Source organism: Mustela nigripes, chromosome 13, assembly GCF_022355385.1.
Source record: "Mustela nigripes isolate SB6536 chromosome 13, MUSNIG.SB6536, whole genome shotgun sequence".
NCBI lineage: Eukaryota > Metazoa > Chordata > Mammalia > Carnivora > Mustelidae > Mustela > Mustela nigripes.
The window spans coordinates 19908420-19926777 of record NC_081569.1 but is presented as its reverse complement, the minus strand read 5'-3'; the positions used below and the strand labels follow the sequence as shown (position 1 = coordinate 19926777).

At 39.9% G+C, this 18358-nt stretch overlaps 1 protein-coding gene across 2 annotated transcripts in view; it reads right to left on the bottom strand.

Annotated features, from left to right (window-relative positions):
• ENTREP2 (endosomal transmembrane epsin interactor 2) overlaps positions 1-18358 on the bottom strand; it is a 506747-nt gene that overhangs the window by 266468 nt on the left and 221921 nt on the right. For both annotated transcript variants that reach the window (XM_059371698.1, XM_059371699.1), the window contains exon 2: positions 16667-16723. In XM_059371698.1, coding sequence (XP_059227681.1) covers positions 16667-16723 — 57 coding nt within the window. The remainder of the gene's footprint in view (positions 1-16666; positions 16724-18358) is intronic.

Genomic DNA, 18358 nt, shown 5'->3' with positions numbered 1-18358 from the left:
AAGTATCATGTCATCAGTGAAGAGGGAGAGTTTGACTTCTTTATTGCCAATTTGAATTCCTTTTATTTCTCCTTGTTGTCTGATTGCTGTTCCTAAAACTTCTAATACTATGTTGAACAAGAGTGGTGAGAGTGGGCATCCCTGTCGTGTTCCTGATCTCAAAGGGAAGGCTGTCAGCTTTTTCCCATTGAGAATGATATTCGCTGTGGGTTTTTCATAGATACATTTTATGAAGTTGAGGAATGTTCCCTCTATCCCTATATAAAATTAACAAGACAGTAAACAACGTGTGTTGGAGAGGATGTGGAGAAAGGGGAACCTTCCTATACTGTTGGTGGGAATGCAACTTGGTGCAGCCACTTTGGAAAACAGTGTGGAGATTCCTTAAAAAATTAAAAAAAATAGAGCTTCCCTATGACCCTGCAATTGCACTACTGGGTACTGACCCCAAAGACACAGATGTAGTGAAAAGAAGGGCCATCTGTACCCCAGTGTTCATAGCAGCAATGGCCGTAGTTGCCAAACTGTGGAAAGAACCAAGATACCCTTTAACAGACGAATGGATAAAGAAGATGTGGTCCATATGTACAATGGAATATTACGCAGCCATCAGAAAGGATGAATACCCAAGTTTTGCATCAACATGGACGGGACTGGAGGAGATTATGCTGAGTGAAATAAGTCAAGCAGAGAGAGTCATTTGTCATATGGTTTCACTTGTGGAGCATAAGGAATAACACGGAGGGCATGGAGAGATGGAAAGGAGAAGTGAGTTGGGGGAAACTGGAGGGAGAGACAAACCATGAGAGACTGTGGACTCTGAGAAATAAACTGAGGGTTTGGGAGGGGTTTTGGAAGGTTGGGTGAGCCTGGTGGTGGGTATTATGGAGGGCACGTAATGCATGGAGCACTGGGTGTGGTGCATAAACAATGAATTCTGGAACACTGAAAAGAAAGTTAAAAAATAAATGAATAAGAAAGAAAAAAAAAAAAAGAAAGAAAGAAAGACCTGTGTTTGGTAATACCACACAAATAAGAAATGTAGATAATGTCTTTCTTCCTCCTAAAGCCAATCTTCAAATAATCAGTGTGACTGATTTTAAAAGTTTGCTAGTCATTAGATAATACTCCCTATCTACAGTGCTATTTTCAATGAATTTTTCTATTAATAGTTGAACTACACAAAGTGAATAGCAGAACAATCAATCTGAAAACTCTGAGTTTTCTTTTTCATTCCTAATCAGAATTTCTGAATTTTAACAAGAATTAGAACCTACAGAAACTTAAATTCAATGCACATAAAAATCAGGGTAAAATATGGATGTTCCAATATTACCATTACTTATTGTACAGCAAAAAAATTATTCAGGAATCAAAGATAAGGTCCATGAGTAATAATCTTCATTAAAAGAAGTTGGACATTTGAAAGAAAATCTGATAACTAATAGCCTATAAGTTACAATTTTTTTAAAGCTGGATAAGTAGAGACAGTTCCTCAGAACTGCATATTAAATTCACTTTCAATTAATATGGTTCAGCATTTTAGTCTTATGATTTGTATGCTTGGTAATACTTTTAAAATTAACTGTGCCACAGACAGACATACTACATACTTCTCAGCTGCAATAATTTTTCTAATGCTATATCTTTATAACAGTAATTGCCTTCTTTCTGAAAGAATATGCAGTTTGAATCTAGTGACACTTCATTTATTACTTTTCTTATATTAGAGCTACCTCAGCATATTAAGCTTTTTTTTTTTTCTTAACGACTTTTTTCTATTAGAAGACCATGAAGACCCCAGGGCAAAGGAAGTGCATTAGGAAAGAGAGACATTTTAGAGGTGGCAGGGATTTCTAAAGTGGACATCAGACAATTCTTTTTTTTTTTTTTTTAATTTATTTACTTGAGAGAGAGAGAAAGAGAAGGAGCACAAGCAAGAGGAGTGGCAGGCAGAGGGAGAAACAGGCTCCTCAGTGAGCAAGGAGCCTGATGCAGGACTCCATCTCAGGACCCTGGGACCATGACCTGAGCCAAAGGCAGACACTTAACCAACTGAGACACCCAAGAGTCCCGACATCAGACCATTCTTATCAAAAACAGACTGTACAGGAGACTCTCCATTTCCTTTAACTATAAATGCTTTTGGCAAATGTCTACACACAAAAGGCTATGGAATTTGCAAGACTTGTCATTAATATGGTGAATTAAATTGCCAGCACAGCAAAACACACATTAAGTATGTCACTGACCATGCCACTGCCACTCTCAGTTGAGGGGCCACCCTGCACCTGCTCCCTGGTCAGCTAGGACCCACCAGAACACTTGGAACAGGAGACAGAGCTCCTCCTGCACGGACAGTGGATTCAGTCTTTTCCAGACCATAAGCATCATGTGATTAGATCAGTGTTGGAGCAAAACGAGTCAAGAGCCAGTTACTAAAGTATGACCAGGAAGCACTTCTAAGAAGCTACTCCATGGGCTGGCAGATTTGGGCAGTCATCTATCTCTTGAGGCTGGAAGCACTCAAGCAGAGGCTGAAGACAACTCTGAAAGCTAGAGAGAAGATTCAAGAACCAGCTGTGGCTCAACCACTGCCCTCCCTTTCTCCCCAAAAGTTTCTGCAACTGAATTTCTTCTGGACCCTTAGACCTTGTGCTTTTCTTGCTTCCTAGATTTTGTTGATGTTGTTCTGTTGGCTTGGCAAGGGTTCCAATCTCCAATCCACCTGCACAAATGCCACCTGTCTACATAGGTTGAATCCCATTCTCCCTGTAAGATGCATTCTGATTCATCCCTAGTGGAAGCAGCAGGACGTAATGAAAAGAGCAGACCCTTCAGAAGCAGACGGACCTAGATTTCTCTACCCAAACTCTGGCGAGTTCTCTATCCAAACCTGTGACCTGGGTCAATTACATATTACTTTTGGAAGGAATGCGTTCGTCACTTGTGAGAGTGAATACTTGTCTTGGAGGGCTGTTATGAGCTGATACACAAAAAGCATCAGCAAAGCATCAACTCCTTTCATCATTCAAAATAAAAAACTATGTCCAATTCATTTCTTGATTAAGTTCTAACCTGCAACTATTTCTTATTATCTCTTATTACTATTTGAATACCTTTATTGCTATTTATATTTTTCCAATCCATATGATTTCCTCATCTAGAATCCACACTTTTGAAGGCAAGACCATATCTTAGGCTTCTTTGTTCCCAACTCAACTCAGAGTTCTGCACTTTGCATGGTATATTTTGCTATCTGGAGGACTCCTGTGGCACAGAAGACCCTGAGCCTCATCATGTAACACTTCTGAACATTGCTGCTTATTGACCATATCCTGTATGTGTCCAGGACACACAGAATAAAGAACTGTCTGAAAGACAGAATCATCCCGGGGTTATACACGTGAAGGTCATCTACTGTCACGTACCAGGAAACATGTTACCAAGCCTCAGTAACTAGCAGCGGGGCAAACTCTTCTCTTCTGGAAACATCCTAATCTTTGCTGATGCCTGCAACTAGAGGATTCTAGATACTGGGTTAATTATCATCAAGAAATTAATCAGGGTCTGGGCAGTCAGTTACATGCAACTCATCTCACAACATACTTACCAGTGTACATGGATTACAAGTACCCACTCAAGACATTGATAGATACATAGGAAGGGTCTAGGATGCCATGCAGAGGCAAATACTGGGGAATCTGCAGCATGGAGGTATGCACGTTCCATAAGGCTTCTGAGCTCCCAAAGACCACCACCTGTCCTCAGTACTATTCCTGTGGACCTCATTGCTCTCCGGTCTCTGCCTTCAGAGGGAGAGAACAAAATTCCCCAGACTGGCCTACAGAAATAATTCCATCTCTCTAAAATGAGTCTCAACAGCCAGTCAGAAGCAACAACCAGGGGAAAGCCTATTATAGTTATTTCCAGGTATGAATCAAAATGATGCATTTAATTTGTTATGCTTGTAGGCACATGACTACCTTATTAGATATCTTTGTCTACCTTGTTTTTAATTTTCATATTCAAGCTCATTGTCTCTTGTAGAGAGTAACTTTTATTACATTTTCAATTAAAATGTACCTGATAGATCAAAACAGAAGAATTTATACTGAGAAGTAAATGACTCAAGCAAATATATTTTTAAAAAAACAGTCATGTTTTAATAAAATTGGGTATTTTACCAATGACCATCTTTAATTTCACTTGGCCTTCAGTGGTTTTCTTATGTTCTACTTTAATTACTCTGTGTCAGTCTTGGTTTTCTGGTGAGACTGTCTTTCCCTAATGAAATTTAATACTGTTAGTAAATTTAAGATGAGCGAATTAGTCGATCTTCATAAATAAGATAGAGTGTTTTAGATACTTAAGCTGCTTTATTAGCAGAGTAAGAGTCTGCATTGTTTCAAAGACCTGTAGAAATTTGTGCACATCTTACTTCCTTCTCCTCTTCAGCACTTAAGGAATGAAGGCTTCATCTTTAATGTAATCAAACAAAATACATTCTCTGGAAGAGAGGTCATGATCTTCACTGTAAGAAACCTCCAAAGTGGATTTATAACGAATTTTCTGAATAAATAATGACTCCAAATACATTTACATTAAATACATTAACCTTTAGCTCACCTAATTTTTAAACAGCATATTAAAGTTATATTTGAGCTCAATTCATGAGCCTGAAAGAAAGCCTTACAGGCTTTCTGTAACTCATATTAAAGGTTAAAGTGATTCAAACATTTTTTTTCCCCACAAAATATTACCAAACATACAAATCTGTAGTGAAACTAAAGCTGAATTTCTGATGGGCACAGCAGGAAACATTTTCATTGGTACAAAAATTCAAAGACACTTTTAAAAAGAAGTTAATATATGCAGCATAAGATTTTTAAGCTTCTTATATTGGAAAATGATCGCCATAGCAATGAAAAGAGAGGGGGGAAAAAACCCACCCTAATCCAGGTTGAAGTTCATTCATCAAATAGTTCTAATTCCTTGGCATTTGCATGTTTCATTAAATACTGCAGCTGAGAAAAAGAAACAATAACAAAATTCAAGCTGAATGGAAGGGCAATGAAAGCTATTTTTTTCTGTCATTTATCTGTAGGCTTCCAATAAATCTGGCACTATAAGAATCAGTCATTTATACTTGGGTATATAAGGCTGGTTTCTCTAAATTTGGGAATAATTTTTTTTTATTTTTTAAAGAAATCTATTCATTTTTTCTTAAAGATTTATTTGAGGGGAGGGCTGGGAGGACAGAGGGAGAGCGAGAATCTCCAGAGACTCCCCACTGCGCATGAACCCCTATGCAAGGCTCAATCCCATGACCCTGAGATCATGACCTGAGCCAAAATCAAAAACTGGTTGCTCAACTGGCTGAATCCAGGAACCCCTAAACTTAAGAGTAATGAGTAAACATCTATTACTACCACTCCTGGGACAGCTCTAATGAATTAAACTCCAAAAGATTGGAGGTGCTCTGGCCACTGCCCAGTGTAATGAAAGAGCTAATCACATCTCTTGGTGCCACATACTTGTGTTTCTCAGGGCTGGAATGCTCCCTGAAGCGTAGGAACCACCCAGCACCTGCTGAGATGAATGTGAAATTACGGGAGCTGCCTTTTCTGAGAAAAGAAAATATGAAAGAAAAAAAAATCTTCCTCTATCTGGCAGCTTCTAATGAAAAGGAAATCATGAAATAATGAATTGGACATAAAAGCATTTTATTTAGTCTGATGCTGTGCTGCACTAAGTCTTAGCCTGACATGCTAAGGGAGCTGAATTTATGCTTCAGTAAGCTAAAGAAAGAGGTTTTTTGTTGTTAAATTTAAAGATCTCAAGTAAGGCAATGTGGCACAGGGATTAGGAGCAGAGCCTCCAGGACCCTACTGGTGTGAGCTGGTGACCAGCCCATTGTTTACTCCCCCGCCCCCCTGCTCCCATCCTGTGCCTCCTTTGGGTGGGATGGTAACAGAGTGCGCCACTGGGGTGTCATGAGAACCAAATGGTGAGAATACTTGAAAAGGTCCTGCTACATAGAATATTTTACAACCACACTCATTATGGAGGCTAAACAGAAATGATGCCATGGGTCTGAACTAGTCCGAACTAGTATTATTTTTTAAGAGCCTCAGGTGGCTGATGTGCAGGCAGGATGAAGGCTAGCCTAGCGGTTAAGAGCAAAGGCATATTACCTGGGCTCAAACCTGAGCTCTGCCACTCACAAGCTGCAAAACCTCAGGCATGTCTAAAACTTGTTGTACTCACTTCATAGAGTGGTCCTTAGAAGAGTGTCTTGAACATGAAGAATGACTGATAACTATTAGTCATTACTGCTGACATCATTATCATCATCATCATCACCACCACCAGTCCAGGACAAGGCTGGCTTGAGGTATCTCTGAGCCTTCACAATGGATACTGAAGTTGGAAAAGCGGTTCTACCTTGTGGAACATCAGCCCTAAGCTGGTTGCCTCTCCCAGGAGGCCTGACATAGATCCTGCCAGTTCCCATGGATCTCCTGCTTTCAAAGATCCCAAAGATGGTCTTCCCATCCCAGGGCAGGTCTACCCAGGTGTGGGGGGCAGGAACTATGAAGGGCTGCACACCACCCTAGCAAGAAAACACAAGACACCAAGCAACCAACCATACCAACCACCTACCCACACCAACACAGTCCTCGCTTTGTACATATGAACAGGATAACCAACTATCTGAGTAAAACACATTTCCTGAAAAGCTAGATGAATAAAGAGGCCAACTGACCTGTGCAGGGAAGTGAGAATACAGAGGAGTGAGGAAATCTGACAAATAAAATTCTAATTAATACTCCTAAAGGAGACCGCACCCATACAATAAGTGCTTCATGAACTGTGAGCATATTGCTATGAAAAAGAAGCAATCAGAAAACAAGAGAATTCTCTGAAAATAACACGCTGTCGAAATGAAACATTTAGCAAAAGGGTCAAATAGTAGAATGAAGATGGCTGAGGTCCAAATTAGTTATCCAGAAAATAAAACAAAAGAAATAACCCAGGAAGTAAGAAAGAAAAAGAAAAATATTAAAACATGTTAAGAATTATTTGGCATCAATTTAGCAGGTAAAATATCCTTCTACCAACTCCAAGTAGGATAAATTCGAGAAGGCAGAGAAATATGAGAAGAGATATAATCAAAAACTTAACAGAAGAAATTTCCCCAGAAAATTTCTCTTAAATATCTAATAGACTAACCAGATCCAGAACAATAGGTCACTATGGTATGTTGTAGCCAGATATAAGATCAACACACAATATCATCTTTCTGGAGATCATAACAGAAAATATATCCCCATCTCTCAAAAATATAAATATTACTTGTCCAAAGTATATAAAAACAATGTAAATGTAGTCACAACCAAAATCAAAGCATTAGGAGTATAAAACTTTATGAAGTGATTCAAAAGTTTTCCTAAGAGAAAATACACGTAAGTACCAAAATTTATGAAAAAATAAGAGTGATTCACTTTAAAGCTTCACTAATTAAAACATTGTACTGGCTTAATATGGATCAATAAAAAATTTTAAAAATGGACCAAAAGACTCATGAAACAGAATAGAGATTAATAAACAGACCCATGTCTAGAGAAGTAGAAGGAGAAGGACACTTCACTTGTGAGGAGAAATATTAAACATTCAAAAATTGCTGCTGGAGAAATAAGTATTCATTTGGCAAAAGTAAAGTTAGAGCTTTACGTTTCATACCATATTTAAAAGTAAGTTTGGGATCAATTACCTAAACATAAAAAGAAAACTATAAATGTTTTGGAAATACACAGGAAAATAATTTCAGAATTGTTGGGCAAGAACAATCTTTTTAAGTACGGAACCCTAGACACCACATAAGAACAACAAAGTTTACAAGATAAAAAGCTAACAATTCTTTTTTTTTTTTTAAAGACACTTCATTAAAACTAAAAAGGGAAAGACAAACAACAGACTGGCATAAAATATTAGCCATTTAGAGCAGAAAAGAATTACTATATGAAGAAACCCCACATACCAAGGAACCAGTCTTAGAGAAAAAAAGACAAAACAAATGAACAGCATTTCACAAAAGAAATTCAAATGTTTTCTTTATGTCTCATCTATGCTCTGTTCCCCCTTTTCTTTTTTTTTTTTTCCTGCCTTCTTTTGGATAATTGGGTATTTTGCATGACCCCACTGTATTTCCTTTGTTGGCTTATTAGCCAGCTCTTCATTTTTTCTTTTTATTTTAGTGGTTGCTTTAGAGTTTATAGTATATATTTTAGCATATAGCACTTTGCCTTCAAGTGACAGACCTCACATATCTTTTAAGAGGCTTACATTGTATATCTCTCCCTCACCTTTACACGATTTTCTTCATACATATGTTAAAAATCCCACAAAATGCTGGTGTGTTTTTCTTCATATTTCCTGTCTGATGTGTGCATTGGGTTTCTCAGATCTCTGGGTTTATAGATTTTATCCAATTTTCAAAATAAAATTGGCTATTTTTTTTTAATTGAGATTCAACTGACACATAACAGTGTGCGTGTGTGTGTGTGTGTGTATTTTTTAAGATTTAGTTATTTATTTCAGAGAGAGAAGTGAGCAAGCAAGCAAGAGAGAGAGAGAAGAGAGATCACAAGGGTCGGGGGAGTAGCAGAGGGAGACAGAAACTCAAGTTGACTCCACACTGAGCACAGAGCCTGACTTGGCTCAATTTCATGACTCATGAGATGGCGACCTGAGCCCAAACCAAGAGTCAAACACTTAACCCATTGCATTACCCAGGCACCCCAACATATTACATTGTATTAGTTTCAAATGTACATTATCCTCAAAGTCCTCAATCCTCAATATCCTCAAAATGATCACCACAATAAGTCTACTTAATGTCCATCACTACACCTTGTCACGAAATATTTTTCTTGTGATAAGAACTTTTAAGATCTGCTCTTAATTTTTAGTATTTTTTCTATTCATCCCCATTTCTTTAGGGACCCCCATTCCACATAGAGGCTTCTTGAAATTCTCCCCATTAACTCATAACTCATTAATGCTCTGTTCATTTTTCACATTTTTTCCCCTCCATGTTCTACCTTTGGATAACTTCTATTGCAATGTCTTGAGTTCAATAATCTTCTCTTCTCTTATATTCTTTTAGATTTATTTATTTGAGGGGGGCAGAGACTCTAAAGCAGACTCTCCACTGAGCATGAAGCCCAATGCAGCCCATGACCCTGAAATGACTTGAGACTAAATAAACCAAGTGTCAGATGCTTAATTGACGAAGGCACCCAGACACCCCTCTTCTCTCTTACTGCATCTGCCATTAATCTCATCCAGCAAATCTTTTCTCTCTTATATTGAATTTTTCATTACTCAGAGTTCAAACAGGTATTTTTTAATATCTTCCTGTCTCTAGTTAACTTTTTGAACATCTGGAATACAGTTATAACTGTTTTAATGTCCCTTCTTTCTGCGGTCTGCTATTTCTAACATGTGGGTAAGTTTTATATCAATTTAAATTGATTTCTTTTTCTCATTTCAGATTGTATTTTCTTGCTTCTTGGCATGCTTAGTAATCTTTGATTGGATGCCAGACATTGTGATTATTATCTTGGTGGTGCTAGATATTTTTGTACTCCTATGAACATTCTTGAACTTTAACTTAGGACATAATTAAATTAGTTGGAAATGGTTTGATTCCTTTGGATCTCGCTTTTAAGATTTATCACAGAGCTTGCTGAAGCAGCACATATATTAAGATTTGTCATAAAGGACTGGAGTGACATGTACTCTGGGGTTAATTATTCCCCATCACTGAGGCAAGATTCTTCTAAAAGTATTCTACTCCCCTGTCTGAACAAATCACAAGATTTTCCAGTCTGGATGGTAGGAAAGCCCTGCTTTTTTGCCCGTACTATTCCCTCTAATCCACTCAGATGATTCTTTCCTGGCCTCAGGTAATTTTCTCATATGAAAAAGCTGATCAACATCAGCTAAATAGGGAATCCTTTGCAGATCTCCAGAACTCTGTTTGTGGAAGTCCCTTCTCTCCAGTACTTTTCCCTGTGAACTCTAGCCTCCTTGAAATCCCCAGACCTTCACCTTCTTCTTAACTCAGTGAGTACGCCAGGCTCTTCCCATGTCTCCCCTACCTGTGCTGCTGCCTATAAACCCTCTTACAGTTGGAGGCTGGGGACAACCTTAGGACTTACTATTAATGGTGGAGGATCAAGGTAGAAGGAATTTAGAGTAGAATCAGGCCATATTTATTTCTATCTGCTAAGCAGAGATACTAACATTCAATGTTTAGCTGGAAGAGTTTAAAAAAGTTTGTTCAGTTTGCTAACATATGAATTCAAAGGTGGAGGTACTCTAAATGAAGTTGAAATGCCAGACTTCCTTGGTATACTGTAAGAGGAAGAGATCTAAAGGCTTAAGGAGCCTGGAATAAGAATATGCATTGATCCCATAAGACTTGCTTGCCTGTCCTGGAGGATCCAGGGAACACACTTCTTACCACAACTATAAGAAATCTGTGAGACGAACTCCAACATCCTTGAAGACCTTTGTGATACCAGACTCTGCAGGCCAAAAATTAGATTGGAAATATCTGTGCTACCATCAAACTAAGTTCCCTAAATGCAATAAGGATTATGGGATTCCAGGGTGGCAGGGACCAAGTGACAGCACTATGTCACCAAGGACCCTGTGGTTATAGTTACTGAGTGGCAGTGGGGCCAAAGCAGTACTCAGAGGAGTCTGACTCACAGAGGTGCTTGCTGTTGGCTCCTAGAGGTTCTATTTGTTTGATTAAACCTTCACTGATACACATTCCCAACTTGGTTGATAAAAATTTTGCAATTAAAGTAAACCAAAAAGCCAGACTCCTCAAATAAAAGTAAACCAAAAGCCAGACTCCTCAAATAGTATAATATAAAATGTAAACAGTACTTCACTCAAAATTTTTTTAAATTACACTACCTGTGATTATGTCTGAGGATAGTTCCATTATTGATAAATAAGCAATCACAAGATGTTCCACTGAATCTTTCAAAAATTATTTAAATCAGAGCTATAGAATTTTATTCCTGATTGCAATCTATCATAATATAGAACCTTTTATAGTTTAATGTAAGGAAGACAATTATCTCAACCACAGGAGACACTTCTCAAACTATTACAAAAAACAGAAGAGGAGGAAGAGTTTCCAAAGTCATTCTGAGGCCAGCATTACCCAGACACAAAAACCAGATAAAGACACTGCAAACAAAAAGAAAACTACAGACTAATATCTCTGATGAACATAGATGCAAATATCCCCAACAAATAAATAAAGCAACCAGAAGCCAACAATTTATTAAAACATTATTTATCATAAAAATGTGAGATTTATTCCAGGGATGCAAAGGTGGTTCAATACTCACAAATCAATCAATGTGATATATTACATTAACAAGAGACAGGATGAAAACCATATGGTGGTGGGTATTATGGAGGACACGTATTGCATGGAGCACTGGGTGTGGTGCATAAACAATGAAATCTGGAACACTGAAAAGAAAAAATAAATAAATAAAAATTTAAAAAAAAATTTTATGGTCATCTCAAAAAACAGCTGGAAAAGTACAACATCCATTCATGTTGAAAACTTTCAACAAAGTAGGTTTAGAGGGAACATACCTCAACATAGTAAAGACCTTATATGAAAAACCAACAGCTAACATCATACTCAATGGTGAAAAACTGAGAGCTTTCCCTTTAATGTCAGTAACAAGACAAGGATGTCCACTCTCACCACTTTTATTCAGCAAAGTACTAGAAGTCCTACCTGCCACAATCAGACAAGAAAAAGAAATACATGGCATCTAAATTAGTAAAGAAAAAGTAAAACTTTCACTCTTTGCGAATGACATGATATATATAGAAAACCCTAAAGACTCCACCAAAAAACTACTAGAAGTGATAAATGAATTCAGTAAAGTTGTAGATACAAATTCAATATACGGAAATCTGTGCATTTCTATATAGCGATAAAGAAGTAGCAGCAAGAAAAATTAAGAAAACAAGCCCATTTATAACTGCACCAAAAATAATAAAATACCATAATCAAAGAGGTGAAAGACCTCTACTCTGAAAACCATAAAACACTGATAAAAGAAATTGAAGATGACACAATGGAACAAATGGAAAGCTATTCCATGCTCACAGATTAGAAAAACCACTACTGTCAAAATGTCCATACTACACAAAGCAATCTACAGATTTGATGCAATCTCTATCAGAATACCAACATTTTCACAGATCTACAACAAATAATCCTATAATTTGTATAGCATCCCCAAAGACCCCAAAAAGCCAAAGGAATCCCGAGAAAGAAGAACAAAGCTGACATATCACAATCTCAGATTTTAAGACATAATACATCATGGTAGTAATCAAAAGTAAAGCATGGTATGGCATAAAAATAGACAATTAGATTAATGGAACAGAATAGAGAGCCCAGAAATAAAACCATGATTATACGGCCAATTAATTTGTGACAAAGGAGATAAGAACATACAATGGGGAAAAGACAGTCTTGTCAACAAATAATGCTGGGAAAACTGCACAGCTATATACAGAAGTATGAAACTGGACCACTTTCTTATCCATACATGAAAATAAACTGAAAATAGATTAAAGACCTAAATATGAGACCTGAATCCATAAAAATCCTAGAAGAAATCATAGTAATTTCTTTGCCTTCAGCCACAGAAACATTTTTCTAGAAGTGTGTCTTCAGGCCATGAAACAAAAGCAAAATTAAACTATTGGGACTACATCAAAATGAAAAGCTTTTGCATACTGAAGGAAAGCATCAACAAAATGACAAGGCAACCTACTGAATGGGGAAGATATTTGCAAATAATATAACTAATAAGGGGTTAATATTCAAAATATATAGAAGACATATACATACCAAAAAGACAAATAATCTGATTTAAAAATAGGCAAAGGACCAGGGAATAGAATTTTTCCAAAGAAGATCAATCAACAGACACATGAAAAGATGCTAAACATCACTAATCATCAGAGAAATGCAAATCAAAGTCACAATAAGAAAAAAAATCACAATGAGGTATACCTTACACCCATCAAAATAGCTAGAACCAAAAAAGACAAGGGATAACAAGTGTTGAGGAGGATGTAGAGAAAAAGAACCCCTGCATACTATTGGTAGGAATGTAAACTGGTGCAACCACTGTGGAAAACAGTATGGAAGTTCCTTAAAAAATTAAAAATACAATTACCATATGATCCAGTAATTCCACTACTGGGTATTCACCCAAAGGAAACGACATATGCATCCCTGTGTTTATTGCAGCATTATTTACAATAGCCAAGATCTGGAATCTACCCGGTTGTCTGTCCACAAATGAATGGATAAATAAAAAGGGTAAATATACACAAAGGACTATTACTTGGCCATAAAGAAGGCTGAGATCTTGCATTTGCAACAACATGGGTAGACCTAGAGAATATAATGCGAAACAAGTCAGACTGAGAAAGACAAATAGCATACTATTTCACTCATATGTGCAATTTAAGAAACAAATGATCAAACAAAGGAAAAAAGAGACAAAAAAACAAGACTCTTAACTGGTGGTTAGCAGAAGAGAGGTGGATAGGGGGTGGTTGAAATAGGTGATGGGGATTAAGAGTACACTTACCATGATGAGCATTGAGTAATGTACAGAACTGTTGAATCACTCTATTGTATATCTGAAATATTATATCATATAATAATTATGAACTAATATAACAATATAACCTGATATTATATAACTAATATAAGTATATATTAACTATACTTCAATTTAAAAAGAAGAAAAGAACCACATTAATGCAAAAATACATATTCTCTACTGAAATAGCTATTATCACTTTCCAGCATTATGAAAGGCTCTTATAAAATACCAGGGCAAAAAAGTCCCAGTATTTTTCTCTTCGTTTTCCCTCTGGCATCACATTCACCAGCCTGGAAGGGGCAACCTTCCTTCCCGTCCTCTCAGACAGCCTGCTGACCCTTCTCCCTTGCTTTTTCCTAACACAGTCTCCCCACCAGCATACCAGTCACTCCAGGCAAAAAGGATACCATTCCTTATCCCATTGTGTTTTATAAGATTGGACTGATGGAAAGAAAGGACATGTAGCAGAGATTAGGATATGACCCCACAGACCAGCCCTTCAGAGGAAAGGCACTGCCAGCAGACCAGTGACAGTACCAAAACCCTGCCTTCAGCATGCCCACGCATGGCTGTCCTCACCTGCCAGCCCCCGCAAGCATGGGGCATGGCGGTGCGGATCCTGGATTGGCAGAGCCCAACACTGCCTCTTCCAACCACCCTGAGAGACAGACACCCCCTTCAGAGAGGGCAACTCCCTCTGGGTGGGGGGAGGGGGAATTCTTCGCGGGGAAAGGGAGTGGTGGTGAGACCCCTGGAAATGAACCAAAATGGCCAGAGTGGCTCCTTTACTTTTATAGCTCCGAGAAGAAGGAAACACTATCATTAGGGTAGAGGATAGAAACAGGAGCTTGGGATAAAAGAATTCCTTAATTCTAGTTTAATTCTAGATTAGGAAAAAAGAATTCATTGATTGCTCAGTTCTAGCTGAGTCGAGTGAGTTTTTACTAACGAATCAAAAGGCTGTATTGTTACAACTCATAAATTATTGAATGCTACATCTGAAATTAATGATGTATTCTACGTTGGCTAATTGAATTTAAATAAAAAAGACTGTATTGTCCTGGTCAACAAAGAAGAATGATCTCACTGTAGAGAGGAACAATTTTCTACCAAAATTCCTACCGCCTCTTTACATAGTATGGAGCTGCTACTGGGGAGTTCAGGAAGGGACTACCTTTTCCAGCTTCCTACCCGGCCCAAAAGGGCCATGTGATAGGCCCTCCACAGTGGTTTGACGTGTGAGCAATGAGGGTCACATTTAAGCCCATCCACATTGCCTTTCCCATTCTACTAAAATGAAATAAGAGTCCACAAGCCTAGGGAACGGTACAGTCCCTTCTAGAAGGAAGCAACCAGGGTCTCTGGATATCCCCTGTGATGGGGGAATGACCACTCAAGAAGAAGCATGTCCTTTGGCTGAGCTTTTGGGTTTTTACTCGTGCCATGTTAGGCCACTGACAGTCTGGGCTTTGTGACAGCACCTAGTGTTATCCTAACCCATCCCCTTACCTCCCTAAGTAAAGAAAGTGGTCAGTTGAGCATGGGGAGGCCCTCCTCTCCTACCTGGGGCTTGGGTAGAAATAAATGAATGGGAGAAAATGCTCACCACAGCCCCATTGTGGCTTTTCCTTATTTGGCAGCCAGCACAAGAGGCCTTCCTTGGCCTGTTTCATTAGGGCAGGTGAGGAGGAATGGAACAGGCTGGCCCCGTGTCCCCAAAGGGAGCCCAAAAGCACAGCCAAAGGGCATCTGCCCCACAGCTGGTATGTCCACCACCATTTCCCCCTGCACAGTGGAGTCAGCTCCTTGACACACTAGTTGTGATTTACTTTAAAATACTCCAGCAAGGGGCTTGGATCCAATAAGACAGGCCAAGGTTGATATTTGCAGAAGACAGATGGGAGGTCTACAGGGATTCATTCTACTAGCTTCTCTCTCGACTTGTGTGCATGTTTGATACTTTCTACATTAAAAAAAAAATTTTTTTTTTAAAGGAAATTTCTCAACAAGTCATAGGAGAAGAGGTTCACTGAATTAATGCCACTCTCTTCCGATGCCTCCTCAGGATGCTGCGGTTACTCTCGGGAGGGGAAGGTGTTTACAACAGGCAGATTTGTGGGATTTTTCTACTTCCATTAATATTTAGTACATGTCATTATCTCCAAACCTAATCACTTAAAGAAGAGATTTTAAATAATTGATGCCTACAAAAGAGAAAAAAAGCCATGCCATGTTTTTTCATTATCCATCAAAACCCAGAAAACCTCTTCGTCTGGCCCTGACATGGACACATAAATATATTAATGCACACCCTGAGAAAAACATGCATACAAATCAATAGACATGAATCTGCTCAGGCTACTTGCCCGATGGAAAAACCATGCCATCCTTTCCATCTCCTGTGTGGCCTGCTCCTCCCCAGCATGGGGCTGTGGCCATGGGAGAAGGGGTTCCAGCAATACCCCTGTGCCTTTGGAGCAAATAAACACCCTCCTCTGAAACACTGAGTTTCAGTCCCCAAAACACACACGCGGCTGACATTTCTTGAGCTCTGATAAAGGAGGGGCTGCCCGTGGGCGCATCCACGCACATACACATGTGCACTAATATGTTTACACACCTAGAGAAAACGCTTATACTGACACTTACAAAAATGTCTTTGTTCCCAGCACCCAGACAGAACAAATGAAGAGGACAGCCCATGAGCATCTCAGATGAGCACCAGACGGCTATTCTCCAAAGGACAGAAGGTAGGATATGCCCTGGTTGTTATCTTAAGAGCCTCTCTCAGGTCTATCAAGGTCTCTGTCCCGCTTTCATCAAAGCAGCCAGAACTCTCTTTGCTGGTACCTTTAAAGTGCTCACACCCCCGCAGGGAGGGCCCTGCTCCCTGGATGCCGTGGAGACAGGCGCAGACTTACCACCAGCGAGAGAGGCCTCTTCCAGGAGACGACGCCAATGAGCCCAGACAACAGCACCTGCAAGGACAAACAGTGCGGGAAGGTAAGACCCTTTGGAAACCTCTAACCGACCATCAACACAGTCCTGACCATCTCAGCTTGAAAACGGACTACTTCTAGAATTCAGCCCAAGTACAGGAGCAGGGGGACAATGAGGCTTGCTGTCCACCTGGAGGCTCACCCTGCAGCCACTGTGGGTGGCACATGGGCTTTTGAGACCACCGGGAACTCCTGAGAGATCACTTAGGCTCTGTATGGATGGGCCCAGGACCGGACACACTTGCTGGAAGAGCACTTACTCCACTCTGTTCCTGTGAGTTTTTTGGCTTTGTGACTTAAAAATCACAGGGAGGACTACAAACCCTACTTTGGGGAAAGGCGGCGCTCCCCCCTTGCCAGTCACCTGGCTACTTTCCTTCTGTGCATGGGTGCCAGGCACAGCAGACCTGGCAGGCTCCTTCTCTCCTTTCCCACACTTGGTCCCCCAGACAGCTTCCCAAGTTACCAGGAGTCGGTGCCACTAGATGACATCCCCAGCTTCCCACATACTGGCCTACATGGCTCCAGGTTCCATTGAGCAAGTCCCCTCCAGGACCTCTTCTAGCAGCCACTCCCCCCAGCCTGGCTCCCCCATGTCTCCCTAACGCCATGAGGATCATTGTGTCTTCTCTCTCAGGAGAACCACCCCTCAGCTCCTGGCTCACAATCCCTGAGGCACATGCTAGCCATGGATCCTTCCATTCCTAGGCTCCTTGGGACAGGCAGGGCCCAACAGATCACAGAGACACAACTGTTCCCTCCCCACTGCAATCTGGCTTCAGCCCTCACCACTTGCCCACACATTTCCGAAGGTCACCAGAGGGGTCGCTGAGTGCAACACACTAGTGCAGTGATCAGCTTGAAGACCTGAGGTAACCACACCCTCCTGTGGGAGGCTCCCTCTCCACTAGGCTTTGCATCACTTCCCAGATGTCCTCCCTTCTCTGCTCCATCAGGTCCTCCCACCTCTCTTCCCTTCCCACTCCCTAAGACCTGTCCTCCAAGACTGCTGAATCTTATTCACACACAACACACAAAACAAACAAACAAACAAAATGAACCAAAGAGCTCAACATGGCTCTGCTCCCAAGCACGTCACATACTCTTTCTTGATGCATGCATTTTGCAAACATACTCAATATCAACAAATAGTATTTACGAACACTTTCCCATCTCCCAAATCTCTCTTCATGATGTCACCCAGCTGCAACCTATATGGAAATCCCTGATTACTGTTTTCCTGTCTCTCTGAGCCCCAGTCCCCCATTCTTCATCCACAAGGTCTATAACCTCTCTCTTCCTTTTTATACCCAAACCACTCTCCCTCTTGTCATCTCTCCTCCCACAATGGCACCCCTCCTCCCGAGCTCTCAAATCTAAATCCTAGAGATGGCCCCAGCCCAGCTGGCCCTGACCCTGCCTTCTCCTTAGGATATGATTTCCAAAGAGCGTCCTCTGTTTTCCCTTGAGGCAGCACCAGCCTGAACCAAATAAAGCCTGGGTAGAGGATGGGAAGGTACACTTTCCAGAAAACATGTGTTTATACTCTGTCTTCTACTTCCCATTTCTACCATAAAAATTTTTACCTATTCTTTAAGACATGGCCCAACTCCT